Source organism: Cricetulus griseus, assembly GCF_003668045.3.
Source record: "Cricetulus griseus strain 17A/GY chromosome 1 unlocalized genomic scaffold, alternate assembly CriGri-PICRH-1.0 chr1_0, whole genome shotgun sequence".
Classification (NCBI taxonomy): Eukaryota; Metazoa; Chordata; class Mammalia; order Rodentia; family Cricetidae; genus Cricetulus; species Cricetulus griseus.
In genome coordinates, this window is record NW_023276806.1 from 80,536,831 (window position 1) to 80,558,999 (window position 22,169).

Below are 22,169 nucleotides of genomic sequence, written 5' to 3' on the forward strand. Positions count from 1 at the left end.
ATTGCTTTTTTTTCTGCTGAGTAGTACTCCATTGTGGAAATGTACCACATTTTCTCCATCCATTCTTCAGTTGAGGGGCATCTAGCTTACTGCCAGGTTCTGGCTATTTTAAATAATGCTGTTATGAACATGGTTGAACAGCTGTCCTTGTTTTATGAATGCACATTTTTTGGGTATGGGCCTAGGAGTGGAATTAATAGATCTTATTGTATACTGATTGCCATTTTCCTGAGGAGCCTCCATAATGATTTCTAAAGTGGCTGTATGAGTTTGTACTCCCACCAGCAGTAGAGGAATATTCCCCTTTCTCCACATCCTCTCTAGCATAAACTGTCATTGATGTTTTTGATTTTATACATTCTGACAGGAGTAAGATGGTATCTCAGAGTTGTTTTGCTTTGCCTTTCCCTGATGGCTAAGGATGTTGAGCACTTTCTTATGTGTCTTTCAGCCATTTTAGATTCCTCTGTTGAGAATTCTATATTTAGTTCTGTAGCCTACTTTTAAATAGGATTATTTGTTTTTTTGGTGAAAACCTTCTAGAATTCTTTGTATATTTTAGAAATCATCCCTTTCTCAGATGTGGGGTTGGTGAATATCTTTTCCCATTCTGTGGGCTGCCGTTTTGTCTTGTTTGTGTCTTTTGCCTTACAAAAGCTTCTCACTTTCAGAAGGTCCCATTTATTGTGGATCTCAGTGTCTGTGCTACTGGTGTTATATTCAGGAAGCGGTCTCCTGTACCAGTCTGTTCAAGGGTAGCACTTACTTTCTCCTCTAAGAGGTTTAGTGAGGTTGGATTTATGTAGAGAACTTTGATCCATTTGGACTTAAGTTTTGGGCATGCAGATAGATACATATGTATCTATCTGCAGTCTTCTATACACCACCATCCAGTCATGCCAGCACCATTTATTGAAGATGCTTTCTTTTTTCCATTGTATAATTTTAGCTTCTTTTTCAAAAATCAGGTGTTCATAGGTGTGTGAGTTAATATCAGGGTTTTCATTTGGATTCTATTGGTCTATCTGTCTATTTTTGTGCCAATGCCAAGCTGTTTTCAGGACTATAGCTCTATAGTATAGCTTGAAGTCAGGGATGATGATGCCTCCAGAAGTTCCTTCATTGTACAGGGTTGTTTTGTCTCTCCTGGGTCTTTTGTTATTTTATTTTTAAAACAATCTTTTTTATTTTACATACCAATCCCAGTTCCCCCTCCATGCCCTCTTCCTGCTTCCCCAAAGTTTTCCCATGCCTCAACCTCATCTACTAATCAGAGGGGGTGAAGCCTCCCATGGGGAATGAACAAATTCTGCCACATCACACTGAAGCAGGACTAAGGCCCTTCCCACTAGACACTAGATCTAGGCAAGCAAAGTATCTCTCCATAGAGAATGGGCTCCAACAACCAGGTGATACAGTGGGGATAAATTCTGCTCCCATTGGCAGTTGAACTGTAAACAGCTACCCACATTCAGATGGCCTAGTTTGTCCTTTGCAGATTCTCCAGTTGTCAGATTCCCCAGAGTCAGCGAGCTCCCACTAGCTCTGGTCACCTGTTTCTGTGAGTTTCTCCTATCATGGTCTTGACCTCTTTGCTTGTATTGTCAATTCTCCCTCTCTTTAATGGATAGCTGCATCTGCTTCCATCAGTTACTGGGTGAAAGTTCTATGATGACAAATATGGTAGTCATCAATCTGACTACAGGGGAAAGCCAGTTCATGCACCCTCTCCACTATTGCTTAGATGCTTAGCTGGGGTCATCCTTGTGGATTCCTGGGAATTTTCCTAGTACCAGGTTTCTTGCTAACCCCATAATCTGTCAAGATATCTCTTTCTTTGCTGTCACACTCTGACCTTCATCCAAATTGAACATCCAGTTTCTTTATGTTCTCCTCCCACTCCTCTCCTTCACTTCCTTCCCCTTCCCCCATGCTATCCATTTTTTTCCCATGTGAAATGAATGTTGTCCTTTCAAAGTCTGTGGAGAATAGTGCTGGGGTTTTGATGGGGATTGAATTGAACCTATAGATTGCTTTTCGTAAGATTGCCATTTTTACTGTGTTGATCCTACCTATCCAACATCATGGGAGATCTTTCCATTTTCTGATATCCTCTTCAATTTCTTTCTTCAGAGATTTAAATTTCTTGTCATATAGTCCTTTCTCTAGTTTGGTTAGAGTTACCCCAAGATGTTTTATGGTATTTGTGGCTATTGTGAAAGATAATGTTTCTCTGATTTCTTTCTCATCTGTATATAAGAGAGCCACTGACGTTTTTAGAAGTAATCTTGTATACTGCCACAATACTGTGTGTCTGTCAGCTGTAGGAGTTCCCTGGTAGAATTTTTCATGTCACTTATGCATACCATCATATCATCTACAAATAGCAAAAGTTTGACTTCTTCCCTTCTAATTTGTATCCTCTTGACCTCTTGTTTTCTTATTGCTCTAGCTAGAGCTTTGAGTACTATATTGAATAGATATGGAGAGATTGGAGAGACTTGTCTTCTTCCTGATTTTATTGGAATAGTTTTGAGTTTCTCTCTATTTGTTAGGTGTTGGCTGTTGGCTTGCTGTATATTGCCTTGATTATGTTTAGGTATGTCCCTCTTATCCCTATCTGTCCAAGATGTTTATCATGAAGGGATTCTGGATTTTGTGGAAGGCTTTTTCAGCAGCTAATGAGATGTTTATGTGTTTTTTCTTTCAGTTTGTTTATATGGTGAATTACAATGACAGATTTTTATATGTGGAACCTTCCCTGCATCTCTGGGATAATGCCTACTTGATCATGGTGTATGATTTTTCTGATGTGTTTTTGGCTTCAGTTTGCCAGCATTTTATTGAGTATTTTTGCAAAAATGTTCATGATGGAGATTGGTCTTTAAATCTCTTTCTTGGTTATATCTTTGTATTGTTTGGGTATCAGGGTAACTATAACCACATAAAAAGAGTTTGGTAAATTCCTCTGTTTCTATTGTGTGGAACAATTTGAGGAGTTTGGATATTAGCTCTTCTTTGTAATTCTGGTATAATTCTAAGCTGAAACCTTGTGCTGTTTTTGATTAAGAGACTTTTGATGACTGCTTCTATTTCCTTAGTGGTTATATGTCTAGTTAAATTGTTTAAATTTGCTATTGATTTTGGTATATCATCCATATCCGGTGAATTGTTCATTCCTTTTAGATTTTCTAGTTTTGTGAAGCGCAGGTTTTTGAAATATGACCTGATGATTTCTGGATTCCATCAGTGTCTGTTGTTATGTCCCCCTTTTCATTTCTGGTTTTGTTAATTTGGGTATTCTTTCTCTGTCTTTTTTTTAGCTTAGATAACAGTTTGTCTATCTTCTTGATTTTTCTCAAAGAATCAACTCTTTGTCTCATTGATGCTTTCTATTCTTTTCTTCTTTTCTATTTCATTGATTTCAGCTATCAATTTGATTATTTCCTGTAGTCTACTCCTGATGGGTGTGGCTTCTTTTTGTTTTAGAGTTTTCATGTGTGCTGTTAACAGTATGAGATTTCTTTTTTTTTTTTATGTAGGCATTTAGTGTTATGAACTTTCCACTTAGCTAAGCTAGAACTGCTTTCATATTGTCCCATACATTTGGGTATTTGTGTATTCATTTTCATTGAATTCTGTAATTTCTTTATTTCTTACTTGACCTGGTGTTGATTCAGGTGAACATTATTCAATTTCCATGAGTTAGTAGGCTTTCTAAAATTAGTGTTGTTATTGAATGCTAACCTTAAGCCATGGTGATCCAACAATATGCAAGGGATTATTCCAATTTTTCTTTGTGTGTGTGTGTGTGTGTGTGTGTGTGTGTGTGTGTGTGTGTGTGTGTGTCTGTCTGTCTGTCTGTCTCTCTGTCTGTCTGTCTGTCTGTCTGTCTGTCTGTCTGTTGAGATTTGCTTTGTTACTGAACATGTGGGCAATTTTAGAGAAAGTGTCATGAGGTGATGAGAAGAAGGTATTTTCTTTTGTGTTTGGGTGAAATGTTCTATAGAAGTCTGTTAACCCCAATTGAGTCATAATATCTGTTAATTCCTTTATTTCTCCTGTCCATTGATGAGGGTGTGGTGTGGAAGTCTCCCACTATGAGTTTGTGGGCTTTGATTTGTGATTTAAGCTTTAGTAATATTTCTTTTACAAATGTGGGTGCCCTTGTATTTGGGACATAGGTGTTCAGAACTGGGACTTCATCTTGATGGATTTTTCTTGTGATGAGTATGAAATGTCCTTCTTTATCTCTTTTGATTAATTTTAGTTTAAAGTCTATTTTTTCCATATTAGGATAGCTATACCAGCTTGCTTTTTAGGTCCATTTGTTTGGAAAGTCTTTTCCCAACCCCTTTCTCTAAGGTAATGTCTGTCTTTGAAGTTGAGGCAAGCTAGTTGTATGCAGAAGTAGGATGGATCCAGTTTTCATATCCATTCTGTTAGAGTGTCTTTTTTGTGTGAATTGAGACCATTGATATTAAGAGATATCAATGGCCAGTGATTGTTACTTCCTGTTATTTTGGTTTTGCTGTTGGTGGTGATATTGTGTTCGTGTTTCTATTCTTCAGGAGATTATTCTGCTGGCAAGGGAGTATCTATTACCTGTGGGTTTTTTTTCCTACAGATCTAGTTAACTTCCTTGGGTTGGAGATTTCCTGTAATAGTGTAGTGAGGTCATATTTGTGGATAGATATTGTTTAAATCTGGTTTTAACATGTAGTTTATTGTTTTCTCCATCTATGGTAGTTAAAATCTTTGCTGGGTATATTAGCCTGGGTTGGCATCTGTGGTTTCTTTGTGTCTGCAGAAAGTCTACCTTGGACTTTCTGTCTTTCAGAATTTACATTGAGAAGTTGGGAGTAATTCTGATAGTTCTGCCTTTTATGTTTCTTGGCCTTATTCCTCTGTGGCTCTTAATATTCTTTCCTAAATGTTTAGTCTTTTGATTATTATGTGGTGAAAGGACTCCTTTTTTGGTGCAATCTATTTGGTGTTCTGTAATCTTCTTGTGCTTTCGTTCTTTCTTCCTGTCTTTCTTTCTTTCTTTCTTTCTTTCTTTCTTTGGTTTTTTGAGACAAGGTTTCTCTGTGTAGCTTTGGAGCCTATCCTGGCACTCACTCTGGAGACCAGGCTGACCTCAAACTCACAGAGATCCACCTGCCTCTGCCTCCCGAGTGCTGGATTAAAGGTGTACGCCACCAATGCCTGGCCTTCTTGTAATTTCATAGGCATCTTCTTATTTAGGTTGGGAAAGTTTTCTTCTATGATTTTATGATTTTGTTGAATATATTTTCTATGCCTTTGAGCTAGATCTTAGCCTTCTTTTATCCCTATTATTCTTAGGTTTGGTCTTTTCATGGTGTCCCAGTGTCCTGGATATTTTTTAAGAATTTGTTGGACTTAAATTTTCTTTGACAAATGAATCTATTTCCTCTATCATATCTTCAGTGCCTGAGACTCTTTCATTTATTTCTTGTATTCTGTTGATTATGCTTTCATGTATAGTTCCTGATCATTTACCTAGATTTTCAATTTCCTGAGTTCCCTCAGTTTGTGCTGTCTTTATTGCCTGTATTTCAGTTTTCAATTTTGGACCATGTCTTCACCTTTATGATAATTCTTTATTGGCTTTCTTTGCTTTCTTTGCAAGATTTATTTATATCTTCCAATTTTTAATCCATCTTTTCCTTCACTTCTTTAAAGGAATTTCTCATTTCCTCTTCAAGGACCGCTATCATCTTCATAAAGTTATTTTTAAGGTTGTTTTCTTCTGCTTCATCTGCATTGTGATCTTCAGGTCTTCTTATTGTAGAATCAATAGTTTCTGATGATGCTTTACTGTGCTTTATGTTTTTGGTGAACAGAATTTGTTGGCTGGTAATCCTTTGCTCTACATCTAAAATTCTTATATGACTGAGTACATAACATGTTTGTCTTGTTGTGACTGGATTGCCTTACTCAGGATGGTTTCTTCTAGTTCCATCCATTTGCCTATGAATTTCAAGATTCCATTGCTTTTTTTTCTGCTGAGTAGTACTTCATTGTATAAAGGTACCAAATTCTCTCTATCCAGTCTTCATTTGAGGGGCATCTAGGTTGCTTCCAGGTTCTGGCTATTACAAACAATGCTGTTATGAACATGGCTGAACATGTGTCCTTGTTGTATGAACATGCATTATTTGGGTATATGCCCAAGGGAGGAATTGCTGGTTCTTGAGGTAGACTGATTCCCATTTTTCTGAGCAACCGCCACACTGATTTCCAAAGTGGTCTTACAAGGTTGTACTCCCACCAGCAATGGAGGAGTGTTCCTTTTTCTCCACATCCTCTCCAGCATAGATCGTCATTGGTGTTTTTGATTTTAGCCATTCTGGCCGGTGTAAGATGGTATCTCATAGTTGTTTTGAGTTGCATTTCTCTGATGGCCAAGCATTTTGAGCACTTATTCTTACACTGACATCTACCCATCTCTTCCTCCAACTGATGCAGGTGGAGCCTGTGGCTTAGGTGGTTACTCTTCATCCAGGTGCAGTTGTTTGTGCTGATCACTCTTCCAGGTGCAGGTGCAGCTGTGCCTCTTGTGGTTGTTCCTCTAGGTGCAGGCGGGGCCAAGACTGCAACAGTCACTGATGTGGTTAGGGTTTTTTTTCCACAGGTGTAAGGGAGGCTGTTTCCAGGTCTCTGGGGCTTTGTCGGGTAGTGATTGGACTCAGGATGTACCACAGGTGGCTAGGGCTAGTAAGCAGTGCTCCAGCTTGGAACCTCCCCATGACATTCTCCATGTCCCCCATATAGTATTTGTGAGGATCAAGCTGGCAGAGTGAATTGAATGAAGGAAAAGTCAGAATGGTCTCTCCAGGCAGATCAGACTATAGTCTTGTGTGAAGGACATGTTAAGACCCAGGAGGACAGCTCTAAGGGTGCAGAGTGAAGGGCTATCAGGAGTCACACTCTTTGTAACTGCCAGTGGGAGGGAGGGAAGTCATAGTTTAGCCAGAACTGGAAACTTTTTTATATGAACTGTGGGTTGAGATAAGATAAGTCAAAGTGCCTCTTTTTGTACCTTCTGGGCTTCATGGGCTGTGGTGAAGGTTAGTTATTTCCTGGGCATTCTCTGAATAACATGCTTCCTAGAACCTTGGGCCTGTTTTAGGCCCTTGGAATGGACAATATTTCTTTAATATTAACAAAAAATTTCCAATCATTGAATAATGATATTTAAAATGGAAGTAATTTCATAAATCCTTGTGGTGGTGACATAATTCACTATATATTTAGTTTGGTTTTATTTTACTGATTCACTAATTTATGGTTGTTTTTATTGTTGTCATTGTATCAAGATTATTGTATTAATTATGAAAGTGATAGAGTTGAAGCACTAAACATGTTATTCATATTGCATATGTGGTGGTTAAAGGGAAGGTAGGTGAAGGAAATACACTAATTTTCATCATGTTTTCTCTAAATCTAAAAATATTGTAAAATGAAATAGATAAGATATAACCATAGGGAATAAAGTGCCAGGGGTCTAAAAGTTAGACTACACTTCTACTCACATGTTGCTAATTTTTATAGCAGTCATAACTAATGCATCTGGAATTAATAAATCACTTATACATTCTTGCAGGTTTGGCCAGATTTACCTAATATTGAAATAAACGAGAGTTTAACAGAAGATGAAGCTGTTAATGTAAGTTTTGTGCTGCTGGACTTTATAGCTTAAAAAACTCACAATTTAGAATTAAAGGTCACATTAGTGTATGACTGAATTTGAGTTTTTCCTTTAAAAGGAGGAAGTTTACTTTTAAATATTTTATATTTTATTGGATTAATTTTAATCACCTTTATCAAACTTTTTCCAACATGAAATTTTAGAATGAGGCAATTGCATTTTACATTGCTTTCATAAGACAATAGTATTTAAAATTTTTATCTTAATAATGCTTAACATGAGATACGTTGTACATGTAAAAGAATTTAAGTATCTTGTTATTGAATTGATGCTTTATTTTTCTTTCCTTTATTACCCCATATTTCTCAGCATTGTGCAACTAGATTCAAAGCAATGGTAAAAAGAGGAGTATTATCATGCTTATCTCAAAGAATATAGATTTTCAGACACAGAAGACAGAGATTTACCTGTCTCTCCTCATAACAGTTATCAATTGCCAAAAGTTCCAGCTAGGGCTTGGACTTCATGCATACTTCCGCTCTCCATGGAGGGACTTTGTCTGGAATGAACTTGCATAGACCTTGTGTGTGCTGTCACAACCCTGTGATTCATATGTGAAACTGCTCTATTTTGTCCATCTTGTAGCCATCTACTACTTCCAAGTCTTCAAATTATTCTGCCTGTCTTCCACAGCAATCCTTGGGCTGTTCTCTCCCCCCCCCCACATCTCTCCTCCTCTCTCATTTTGTAGCAGCTTTGATTGTCCTGAAATTCACTCTGTAAACCAGGCTGTCCTCCGTCTCACAGAGATCCACCTGCCTCTGGTCCCTGAGCCCTGGGATTAAAGACCTGTGCCACCACCAGCGCATATGCCACCAGCAGGTGCCAAGCTGTTCTCTTATCACTCACTTAAAATTGGCAGGTGGTCTCTCTTTCTCTGTGCACTTTTATCCCTGTCCCATTGCCCCTGGACAATGGAGAAAAAACATATTCATTGTTACACATGTGTAACTAGAGAATCTGAGGACAAAGTTCTGTTAACATATGCCTTTCTCTGAGAACTTTCTGAATTTGAGTGTGGGTCTCCATTTTGATTTATTTAGGCTTCCAGAGCACATGTAGCATTTCCAGACTTCTTCAAGAATGTCACAGCAGAGTGGTGGGCAACAGAAATTTTTGAATTCTACAATGAAAAAATGAAGTTTGATGGCTTGTGGATTGTAAGTGAGATGTTAAGGTTTTGTTTTATATTTATTATATAGAGGTTTTGTAAATCTAATAATGCCCATGCTGCCCTATGCAGGTTAGCTCAAATTTTTGTTGCTAAACATTGTTATACAAAGTAATACTAAAAATAGATCTTTAACTATTTAACATATACACATGACTTCCTGGGCTTCTCAACTTGATCATGCAACCAAAATAGCCTATGTGTCCTATTATGAAAATATATTAACCACTTATTTTATTTTTTACCTAACTCAAGAATGTCACACTCAAATATTGAACTTTTAGAAAGTAATGCCCTTCAAACAACTTTCTTATCTTAGTAAAAACTTAGCTGTCTAGTGATGAGGTGGTACGAAAAGAATGTAATTTTCTATCAGTAAATATTTAATGCAGGAGAATGTATGTGATTCTTGTTAGCTTTCTAGAGTGGCATTGCTTTCTGGGATGATTTGCAAATGAATACATGCATTTTCTTAGTTTGTAACTAAGAAAATGTAATGTCGGTGCTACCATGACCATACATACAACATGAAAAATTGCATATTATCCAATTTAAATTCAATATTTATTTGATATTACAATATTTGAAGTGTAAGAAATATTTCACAAATGTGTCCTTGAGTTTACATGGGTCAGAGAAGACAACTCAGTTGTGGGAAGTCATTTCTTGAGAGATATTTAGATTTGAGTCCAACCTGCAGGATTACAGAGCCCCTAATACATCCTGCAGGATTACAGAGCCTCTAATCCATCCTGTAAAATTGCAGAGCCTCTAATCCACCATGCAGGACTACAGAGCCTCTAATCCATGTGGTCTCTACAGATGCTCCTTGTATCCTGACACTATGGCTGATATCAAACGTGGAGATGTCCCTTGAAGCTGTCTACATTTAAGCTACATCTTGTATTTTTAAACCTAAAACAATTGATGTCCCTTTGAAGAAGGCTGAGGGGAGAGGAATTTATAAGATATATAATGTCATAATTTACATTATGGAAGCATATTACTCAGATTCACTCATGTGCATAATCTACAGTGGGTAATAGAGTATTTTATGTTTTTAAAATGAGGCAGATTGTAGAAGTCACTTTAAATATTCTGAATTGAACAATACATCTTCGTGAAATATTCTGAAGCTTTGAAATATGGAGTAAACAAAATGTTTAATTTAATTTATTTGCACTCCAAGAGTCCAAGTTGATTACCATGAAAGTCCCCACTCCGCAGGTATCCCAGAGTGCCTCAGGATGATGAAAGCCCTGCTTCAGTTTCCTGAGTACTGGAATTACAAACATGTGTTACTTATCAATTAATATTGCCAACAGATATGTAGTAAAATGCTTAAAACTTCTTTTCTCTTTCAGGATATGAACGAGCCTTCCAGTTTTGTAAATGGAACAGTTACTAATAGATGCAGAAATGATACACTAAATTACCCTCCTTATTTCCCAGGTAGAATTTGATGGCTATACTTTTTATAATATGGCATCATTATTGATGTTTACTGATTATGTAGACCCTAAGTTGCAGTAAGTGGAAATTCATTCTAAATTTTCAGTAGTCAGTCACACAGTACAATATGCCCAATCTCAGGTCCAATGTCAATAATCTAACACTGTTTTGAGAGGAAGGTAAATGTTTTATTTCTTTACCCATAATTCTAGCTTAATTTAATTTGTTTTGTTATATTATCCTCAGAATTTTCTGTGTTAAATGATTTAATACTCTTTACTCATTAAAAATTGCTTGCAGTAATTATTCATAGGAAGGGAAAAATAGAAGAAAAATATTCTCTGCTCATTTGTGATGTGGTAACAGCTAATGTCTGGAAGAAGGCAACAAACATAAAGCTTTGTGAAGACAATAATGACATTGGTTCTGAGAGTTGTGCTCCAATTGGATACTTTTTCTATTTTTAAATTCTTGTATTACATTTTAAAATTTATTTTACATACCAACCACAGTTTTTCCTCCCTCTTCTCTTCCCAATCCTTCCCCCACCTCCTGTCAACACCCACCATCCTTTCCTCAGAAGGGGTGAGGCCTCCTATGGGAATCAATTGAATTGTTTTAATGACAATGTACTGAATTAGTATTTTTCATTTTATTCATTTAAAATGAATAAAAAGTAGTAGACATTTCAGAGATGGGGAGATGGCTTACAGGTAGATTGCTCCCTGCGCTTGTAGAGAACTATAGTTTGGTTCCTAACATCCACATATGGCAGCTCAAACTATCTATGTAACTCCAGATCTAGCTGATCCAATACTGCTTTCTGGCCTTCCTGAGCATTTACACTCTTGTGTACATGAAAATATACACATAAATAAAAATTTTAAAGTAAAACTTAAAACTTGTATGTAACTGACAATGCATTCATGTTTTAGGTTTTATATAAACACAAGATTCAGTGACTATTATACAGATGATTATAGACACTTAAAATTAGTATACACAAAGTGTACAAATGATTAAAAAATCAATAATTATTTGAAATCACATAATTTGATTGCCAAAAATTATGAGTAGATGCTATTTTGTCATTTGAGGGAAAGGATACCTGTCTTATATGGCACATTAGGTGAATATAACTTACAATAGTGTATGGTGTTTCCAAATGTTTACAAGGACAGGTTTTCACATATACACCATAAAGAAATGGTTAAAGCTTTGGGTGATCATTGTGCTAATGACTCTGAGTTGTTTACTATCCAGTTTGTACTGGATTAAAACATTACCTTGCACTTCATATGAATCTTATAAATAATTAATAAAATTAGAATCTGAACATTAACAATTAAAAAATATGTAGTTATGATCTATACAATTCAAGTCATATTCTCCAAAGCATTACTGTATTTTCCTTGGTTTTCCCAGAACTCACAAAAAGAACAGAGGGGTTACATTTCCGGACCATGTGCATGGAAACTGAACAGATTCTTAGTGATGGGTCATCAGTTTTGCATTATGATGTGCACAATTTATATGGATGGTCACAAGTTAAACCCACTCTGGAGTAAGTAATGTTTGTCATTTTCTTCTCTGGCTTTCTAATTCATTGTTATAGTAATGATATCAGCTTCAAGACATATTTTAAGAGTCTTGCCAAATTTCTTTCATTTCCAATTGTTCTTTGTAAATTGCTTCTTCTTTCACAAGTCTCAGAAACCTGATGATCAGTTGAGCAATCAAACAAAATCCATCTGTCTTCATTATATTCTTATTGTTTTTTTTTTTCATGTTATCCCACAGGATCATAAGCCATATTTATTTTGTTGTCCAAAATATACTTAGCACAATAAACAATGAATAATGTTGAATGTACAAATGCATAATTAAAGCTTCAGTAAATATGCAAGTTAAAGTAGTTATTAACATAATCCAGATAACCTCCCATGGGTATTTAGAGATGCCTAGAATATTCTAGACTATATCAAGTTGGTGGCTGACCCTAACCATCATTTGAATAACGAAGAAACACAATGAATTGTTAGAGCTAAGCAGATAATAATAGTCACAGTGTTTCTTTTTGTGACCAGAATAGTATTTGATTCTGATGATGAACTTAGTCAATATTATAAACTACCTAATTATGTATTTGGGTTGTCATGTCCTGAAATTTTTTTTTGTCTGTGAGTTTTTTTTTGTAGCCCTGCTGTCTTGAAACTCACTCTGAAGACCAGGCTGGCCTTGAACCCACAGAGATGTGCCTGCCTCTACCTCCAGAGTGCTCTGATTAAAGGCATTAACCACATTTATCATCCCAAAATTCTTTTATAGTTTGTATTCATATAGTTATTTTTGAGTAACAACAAATTTTCTTTCAATTAATAATATATATATATATGTATATATATATATATATATATTTGTATATATATTAGTAATATATATATGTCTCTGAAATTAATTCTTTCAATTAATAATATATATTATTATTATGTTTCTGGATATATAATATATGTCTCTGATTAACATATATATATATACAATATATATATGTTAATCAGAGAAAGAGAGTAATAGATGAGAAAGCAATTGAAGAATGACAGAGAAAAGTGAAAAAGATGCAGATAAATTAATGTATTACTATATTATATTTTAAAATTGGAATATGTTTTATTATGTATAAATCATTAAAGCTACTTTTTTTGGTTTTTCAAGAAAGGGTTTCTTTGTATTGCTGTAGAGGTTCTCCTGGAACTCTCTCTGTAAACCAGGCTGGCCTGGAATTCTGAGAGATCCACCTGCCTCTGCCTTCTGAGTGCTGGGATTAAAGGCTTATGCTACCAATGCCCTGCTAAAGCTACTAATTATAAACAAATTTGTATAATATATTTTCTTGATAAGATTTGACTTGGGATAAATTCTACAGCTAAAGCATGATGATTATTTTTAAAAAATAAGTGATCCATTAAATCTTTCCATTCTTTATTTACTATAAAGCAGGGGAGGCCTTAGGAAATACATTCTTCAGATTAATATGTACAATAGAAGTGGTTGTTTATTGCTGAGAACTGCATTGAGTTATCACACTTCTACTAAATGTCAAAAATTTAAGTAGAATAAAATGTTCTACTTGATTAATTAACTTGACTATATTATTTAAGTTAACTTACATGCATTGAAATGTTAAGAAAGGAAAATTTCATGTTATATATGCATATCACTCTATTTATAGAAGGGAAGAAAATTATTTGTCATGCTACACAATGAGTGAAGGCTCAGTTGTGAAGAGCTGACTGTGACAGGAAGTCTGACCATAAAGTAGATGCAATGTTTTCATGGAAGTTGTTTATTCAGAAACATTTAACTCAGACATGGTAACTCAAGCCTTCAATTCTAGCACTGTAAAGGCAGATCTCTGAATTCAAGGCCAGTCTGGAAAAAAAAAAAACAAACTAACTAACCAAAACAAAAAGACAAAAAAAACAAAAAAAAAACAAAAAAAAAAAAACAAAAAAACATTCCAGCACAGTTAGGGCTACTTTGAAAAGCTCTGTCTTACAAAACAACAAGGACAAAAAGAAATATTTAAAGAAAATGAGTAATGCAATGTATGTATGTTTTCATTGTATAGTGCATTACGGAAGACCACTGGCCTGAGAGGGATAGTCATCTCTCGGTCTACATATCCCACAGCTGGTCGATGGGGGGGACACTGGCTCGGAGACAATTATGCAAACTGGGCAAATTTGGAAAATTCACTCATTGGTATGTGATAATTATCTTTTATCATTTTTTAAAAAATAATAAATATTGTTTTGTTTTGTGCTAGATAAATATCACTACTAAATTGTAAGAATGAAAATATTCACCTCATTCTTATGGCATCACTAGTCAGGCAGGCATAATCAAGGATGCTACAGACAAACAACTGATTGATGATACTCAGCTAGTTTATTTGGATAAAAATCACTATCCGGTTTGGACACAGTTTCGTAGTTGAAGAAGGTGTGAGATTGAAGAGACACTATTCTACATCTAAGAAGCAAATGGGTAGACATTATCTGCTGGAGAATAAGAATCACAGAGAAGTAATCAAGAAGAAACACATTAAAACAAAGTCTTTTCTGATAGTAGCAAATGGCTACATCATTTCAAACCACAAATAACAATTTGACTAATGAAAGATTCATTAAAACCACATTTACAACATTTACTTTGCCAAAGACCTGAGAAGTTACATGCAATCTATTATGTTGAAGTTATCATTTTAATACTAATTAATAAAAGTAATTATATTTGTTTTATATGGTAAAATGAATGATTAAATAATAGCAGAAAAACAATTTCTTTTTAAAAATATAATTGAGGAAAATAATACTACTTAGTCTTATGTTACTATGGTGTATTTATAACTTACTAGTGATTAAATTATGTTATAATGTTATTGTCTTAAAACATATATATGATCTCTCATTTTTGAGAATATCATTAATACTACTAAGTAGAAGAAGAATGATTACAAAAGACTAATTTATTAGTAATACTAAAATGTCTCATTTAATAAGAACTTATATGACGATAGCATCCTCATTAATAAAATTAAAATACTAAAAGTTTATTCTAATTTTTAGGTATGCTAGAATTTAATCTTTTTGGGATACCATATGTAAGTAGATCTGTTCATTTTATATTTTTATTCTATAACCATTAAGGAACAGTACTTGATATGCACTAAATATAACTGTCTTTTAGGTTGGAGCAGATATCTGTGGTTTTTTTAATGATTCAGAATATCATCTCTGTACTCGTTGGATGCAAGTTGGAGCCTTTTATCCATATTCACGAAACCACAACATTCAATTTACCAGAGTATGTCATTACTACATTTCTGTCAATTTTGTTTTATTGTGTTTGTTTTTCTCCTACACAACCTTAGATTATTTGTTGTTGTTTCAATCACATTTTACTTGACAGAGTTTGAAATGAATGCTTCAATTTTGTTCATATTTATGAAATATTACTTAGCCTATCTGTTTTTTACTTTGTTTGTTTGTTTGTTTGTTTGAATCAGGGTTTTTCTTTGGAGACTGTCCTGGGACTAGCTCTTTTATAGCAGGCTGGTAGAGAACTCACAGAGATCTGCCTGCCTCTGCCTCCCCAGTGCTGGGATTAAAGGCATGCACCACCACTGTCCGGCCTTAGCCCATCTTTTAAAGACTTTTAGAACCCAATTTATAACCATCGTGCATGGCTTGGCTATGAAACACACATACTGTAGCTGTTCTACACGATTTTGGAAGAGTTAGGAGAATGTCCTACACTGGGGCAGAGCAACAATAAAAAACAACAACTTGGAACAAAATTGATTAGAAATATGAGACATTTGCAATGATGTATTAAATGGGAAGATTTAAAATCAAATATTTAAAGAGCAAGTTGATAAATTGAGAAACTAGAAAAGAACATGAATTATAGGAACAGATTTTTGTTCAGTACCAATCACTGATAGTTATTGATTATTTTCATGCATCCAAATTTTGAGTGCTATATGAAACAGTGCATAATTTTCATGGAATACTGTGAACAGTTACAGGCAATATTGTACTATGCACTAGATTGTGCTAAACTTTTAGTTAATAATGCAGAGAAAAGGCAAACTGAGCAGAAAACATATTAGTCAAAGGTTGACAATAGAAAGGCACAGTCCAAACATATTTCTTAATCAACTGATGCAAGCTGCACTGAGAAAATTTTGTACCAAGCAAATTTTACTTGAACTAGAAAAGTTGAATTTATTTTCTTAATAGCCAAAATACAAAAGGATACAAAACAAGTTAGGACTGAATTCTGAAGCAGTTTGAAAGACAGGTAAACTGTGGTGAAATATTTTAAAGAAATATAAAAAATATAATAGAAAATTGTTAGAAACATAGGAGATTCTGACATCAGAGAAAAGGGTCAAGCATTTAAAAAGGCACAAATAAAAAAGGAGTGATTTAGGGAATTCAAAGTGTATATGTTAAATAGTTAGTGTATCTATTCTAGTGATTATTTACATCCTAGTGTGATTTATTTATATTTATATTCATATCTCAATTATATTTAAAACCCTTTAAAGTCAAATAAGCAAGGGCTAAGGGAAATAAAGTTGAAGAAATGCATGGAGATACTGAACCTGAATGTAGTTCCCCAAGGCGACATTTGAGCACATATCTCAGTGCGGAAAATTATAAATATTTGGAGGAGGAAATTTTCGGATGTATAATTTCAGATTCAAAAGTCCCTGAGATGGTAATATTGGTAAAATTTTGGAAAAGAGATAACAGTGAAAGAAGAACAGATGAAAGAAATAATTATAAGTAAATGTCGCCAGAAAATAAAACTCAACTTGTTTAAGAATGAATTAATAAAATTGAACTTAACACTTTATTGGCTTAGATACATATACTACTATATCAACAGAACAAAAGATGAGATTAAATAATTTTGCCATATCCTATGATTTTTGTTTCTTTCTAATTACTTGACTATGAAAATTCTAAAATATAGTATGTATTAATAACTAACACATATACATGCATAGGATCACACATAATTTCATAATTGTTAGGGTAATGTAGTTTCAATTCTTTACTTATTCTAATAGTGAAGCTGCTAGGCAGAACACCCATTTATCATTTCAACTCTCTTATTTCCCAAATCTAGTAAAGTTGGAATGTTCATAAACATGATGTAGCTTTAAAAGGGTTCCCAATAATTGTTATAAACAAACATGAGAGGAGTTCTTTGTAATTGTGAGGAAGTGAAGTTTGTATACATGGTACAAATTAAAATATACAAAAATCAATTTTCCTCATTTCCCTTATACAAAAGATATTTTTGTATATTCTTAATACTGCATCATCAATACTACGTCTTTGGCTAGAAATGTATATTCCAAAGTGGACTAGTGCTATCAGTTAAGATCTCTCCTGTATTATTAATATTCAATACTGTAATCTATCTATTTCATTTGAGCATGTATGGCATACAAGTCTAGTGTAGGGAGTTTGGCTTATTTCTTGGATTTCAGGACACACCTTGGTTTAATAAATCATTTAATTTCCTTGCTAGATTTAATATTTTGTCACTGAGTATTATCATAGATGACAGAGTATTTATCATCTTTTAAAATATGAACTATACTTTTATATGTTTACTAATACTAAATTAAGCATTCAGCTTAATTTGCTTTATCTTTAAAAATACTAATATTGTAACACTTTCATTCTCCATGAAAGGAGCACTGAGACAGCATTTGGGATTTTTGTAAAGATAGTTCACAGCATATGGCATTGTTAAGTTGCTACTTTTATTTTCCAATTTGACTGTTAAAATTTAAACTATGAGATATGACTGTTACATTATGCTTTATTTTAGAGGCAAGATCCTGTTTCCTGGAATGAAACTTTTGCTGAAATGTCCAGGAATGTTCTAGAAATCAGATACACGTTGCTGCCCTATTTCTACACACAGATGCATGAAGCCCATGTTCATGGTGGCACTGTCATCAGACCCCTGATGCATGAGTAAGAACAAAATGTATTTTTTCTTCCACAAGTAGCTTTCATTTAATCTATTGAGTATCATGTATCGTATTTTGTAGTTGCTATATATTTTAAACTAATACTATATATTTTGAATTTAAGGGTTTACAAAATAAGTCTAATAAAGCTACCAATGTAACCAGTTAACATATAACATGCCAAATCATTACAAAGTAATATTTATTTTAAAAATAACTCTTTAACTTATTCATAAAGGCACTTTGCTTCTCAACTCTCCAACTATTTTAGATGACTAATTAAATGTGGTGGCCTGCCAATTTTTACTAATGATAAAGTAATAAGAATCACAACTGTATAGAATAAATTATGTATTAGTACTCAAAATAAATTTATCAAAATAATAGTTTTCATTTTTATGCCCTGACTTTTGATTAAAGATTAAAAGATGTGGCAAGCAAGAAGCTTCAATGTGCTCAGCCCTAAATGGGACACTGATACAGAAACTCCCCTCCCCAGGCTCAGCAATCACTGCAAGAGAGGTAGAAAGATTGCAAGAGCCATATTCTATGGCCAACTAAAAAAGAACGGTGTCTTTCACACACAGAAGGACAACTGCACGTATGAATTCACAGTGTTGCGACAGTGTGCACGACTTATCTGGCTCAAGCCAAACAAAATGCTAGCATGGAAAGGGAAAATAGACAGGAAATCCTAGTCCTGGCTGAGGAACTAATCATAATAGATGACTGGTAGGAGAGGGAGAACTAGTTTCAAGTATGTAGCTCCTGGGAGTTTCAACATGCTCCAGGAGATGGCCATAGAATCAAGAGTATGTAGGTAGCACTATTTGGACCCAGTAGCTTTCTGTAAGGTGGAGAAACAAAAGGATGTGGAAATTAAAGGACCTGGCAGTTGTGAATATGATTAAAACACAAAATAAATTCTTAGGGAAATTATGAATTTTTAAAAAAGAATAAAGGTTGTAGTAAAAAAAAAATGCCCAATTCCTTTCAAAGTGCATCAAGGTTGTATTCTTACCTCACCAATACCTTCTTACATGCTGCCATTCTGCTGTTTCTCTCATCATCATACAGGCATTCTTACTCTTAACATTTCATATTAATCCCTCTTACATTTCTAAATTTTGAGAGTTTGGTTATGTATTCTGAACATTTTTCTGTCCTATTGAAAGTGATTCAACCTTTGTCTCAAGGGAGTTTTTTGAAGGCTAAACCCCAACTGTTACTTTACCACTACTCTTAGTTGCTAATGAAAGAAAACAAAAGCAAAACTAAAACCACTTTGTAAAAAGTGATTAATTATTTAATTTCAATAGCATAATAAATGGGAACATTTGCTAGCGACTATTTCCAAATTTGTAATATTTCTTTTCTGTGATCATTTGGTTTTCAGAGTTAGAAATCAACTTAGATATGCAAGAATCTTTAATGACATGTTTAAAAAATATTTTAAAAATATTTTTATTTTAAAAAATAAAAGATATGTTTAAAAAAATGAAGAGTCCTAAGACAGGCCATTCCCCCCACTAATACCTCCACCATCTTGATATTTTTTATGTTTGTTTTTTGAAGTAAGCATTCTCTATGCATCAGTGGGACTCCAAGCTTCTAAGATTTTTATCTTAGTCCTTTACCTGTTGGTAAAGGCATCTCTACACCAATTTGTCTTCATTAATTTTTTGTTTTATTTTTTCAAGAGTATGTGCATTCTGGAAACAGAATTTACTATCATACTTGGAACTCTTTATGCTGCTCAGACTGGTCTTCATCGCATGGCAAACCTCCTGCCTCAGCTTTCATGTATGGGATTACAAGTGTAAACCTACACTCCTTGTCTAAAAACAAAAAACCTCTTACAATATTAAAAAGAAACAATAAACATCCATATAATGAAAGTTTCACCAACTTTTTCAGGCTGTTTTTTCATTACTGCTTCCAATTTTGCTGATCCTTTACTAGACAAAGTTCATATTTAAAAACCTGTATTAACACCCCCCCACATACAAATTGTACTTTGTAGGGACTTGTCATTGTATTGTTCAAACATTCTTTAACAATCCTTTTTATTAGAACATTTATACATAATTTGCTTTTACTCATAAAGTATATAATGCTCCACACTGTGTTTTAAATAACAAAATAGCTTTTTGTTTTAACTATTGTTTTGAGCATGATTTTTGTTGATTTCACAAAAGTTCTTACAGCAAACTGTCATCTGAGTAAGCAATTTATAGTGTTCACAAGAGAACCAGCTCTTTGGTTTAACTGAATACTTTGTGATTCTTTTGTGAAGGTTCTTTGATGATAGGGGAACCTGGGAAATATATGAGCAGTTCCTGTGGGGTCCAGCATTTATGGTGACTCCTGTCATTGAGCCTGTAAGTATGACCAAGTGTTTATTCACAAAATGTTTTGATTTCATTTCAGAAGATTTCAATGACTTTCTTTTTCAATTCTAGTACAGAACCAGTGTGACTGGCTATGTCCCTAATGCTCGGTGGTTTGACTACTATACAGTAAGTTTTGGAAGAATTCTTGGAAGTTAACTAAACTGAAATATATGATATTTGGATGATTCATATGATAACTTATATATCTGTTTATTTTCCACTTAAAATTCAAAATTAGTTGTATGCTGTTAATTATCAGTGTATCAAATTAGCATACCATGGAACAATTCATTTATTCTGTTCTAATGTGTTTTGTTTTAGCACATTGCTTTGTTTTAGCAAATAAGCACAAAAATGTATACTATATATTACAAATATCTGTTGCTTCTTTTGGTTAGAAAAAATGATCATTAAAAATAGTAGAGTTCTTCATCTTTTGTGACCTTGCAAAATCCACACATTTCTGCATAGGAGATCTTGAAAACAAGGAATATGCACGAGGATAAAAATATAACCAAGACCTAAGGACACACTTTAAACTAGATTATTTCTTTTTAAGAATCATGTGTTTTGTTATTTTTTAGGTGGAAAATTGTAACATTTGATTTCATAAATATGTCTTCTTACATTCTTGCTTTACTAATTCTTTCATTTCTCATTCTTCCCTTCTTTCTTCTTACCAGGGGGAAGATATAAAGGTCAGAGGACAAAAGCAAACATTTGCAGCTCCTTTTGATAAAATAAATCTGCATGTCCGAGGAGGTTATATTCTACCATGCCAAGAGCCCGCACAGAACACATATTTAAGGTAACTGTCATTTTATTTTGTAATATATTCTGCTCTAGAAGTCAGTAGTTAGAAAGGATCTGACCTTTTCCGTGTGATCCTTCTGTAATAACACAGGTGCTTAATAATATATAGAATGCATGGCAGAAAAAGGGGCTTTTGATGGACTTCAGTTTTCCCTACTCCCTAGTTCCACTGGGCTGAACTGACCTCATCCTGGTAGATACTATAGGCTTTGAGTCAGTTGAGATTCCAACAAACCTACCTAGCCTTATCTTGACAGTAATTTATAGCATTTTAAGATGTGACCCTGTCATCCAACAACACCTACTAAAAATTTTTCTTTAAAATGTGACTTAAAAATCTAATATTATCTCTCTGCATGCAATGTGCATATGTTGAAAACTCATGAGAAATTGTCTTTGAGTGACACATCCCCTTTGAAATAAGGCTTCCTGACGAAATACAAAGTCAAACTTCATGATCTCACTATACCATGTGCAGAGGTAATTGCAAACAAATACTTTATTTTTGGAGTAGCTGCCTAAGCAAGGTCATCATTTATTTTTAACTACAACATGGATCTAATCACACCTCTTAAAACCATTCTTTTCTGGGTCTTTAACTAATATAATTTTTTAAAAAAATATTTAGGGCAGGATTTCATATAATATAGACAGGCTTTGAACTTGCTATGTAGCAGAGGATGACCTTAATCTTCTGATACTGCTTGTCTCTCCTTCCTGAGCCCTGGGATTTCAGGTGTGTTCCACCTTGCCTAGCTTTTGTAGGCCCTGTGTTCACACCCAGGATTTAGATATGCTGAGCTAGCTGTCTACCTGAGCTGCATTCCTGGATCTGAAAATGGTATTTTTGTAAGATGTGCTAGAATACAAATCTGATTTGTAGAAAACTAAGAGGAGGGCTTAGAGTTTTCACTGCATTTGCCATTTTCAGAACCTCTATTATAAACAGCACCACCATTATTTGATGAACCAGCAAGAATACATCACTATCATCCAGTTTCAATAGTTTATAACAAGGCTTATGCCTAATCTTTTGTGATCTGT

The 22,169-nt window shown here is 34.3% G+C and overlaps 1 protein-coding gene across 1 annotated transcript in view; it reads left to right on the forward strand.

Moving 5' to 3' along the window:
* Si (sucrase-isomaltase) overlaps nucleotides 1-22,169 on the forward strand; it is an 83,445-nt gene that overhangs the window by 54,521 nt on the left and 6,755 nt on the right. Inside the window, exons 33-43 of the mRNA XM_027391630.2 lie at nucleotides 7,631-7,693; nucleotides 8,779-8,895; nucleotides 10,271-10,358; nucleotides 11,784-11,922; nucleotides 13,987-14,120; nucleotides 14,987-15,021; nucleotides 15,108-15,224; nucleotides 17,775-17,923; nucleotides 20,216-20,300; nucleotides 20,382-20,438; nucleotides 20,996-21,120. Of these exons, the coding sequence (XP_027247431.1) occupies nucleotides 7,631-7,693; nucleotides 8,779-8,895; nucleotides 10,271-10,358; nucleotides 11,784-11,922; nucleotides 13,987-14,120; nucleotides 14,987-15,021; nucleotides 15,108-15,224; nucleotides 17,775-17,923; nucleotides 20,216-20,300; nucleotides 20,382-20,438; nucleotides 20,996-21,120 (1,109 nt within the window). The remainder of the gene's footprint in view (nucleotides 1-7,630; nucleotides 7,694-8,778; nucleotides 8,896-10,270; nucleotides 10,359-11,783; nucleotides 11,923-13,986; nucleotides 14,121-14,986; nucleotides 15,022-15,107; nucleotides 15,225-17,774; nucleotides 17,924-20,215; nucleotides 20,301-20,381; nucleotides 20,439-20,995; nucleotides 21,121-22,169) is intronic.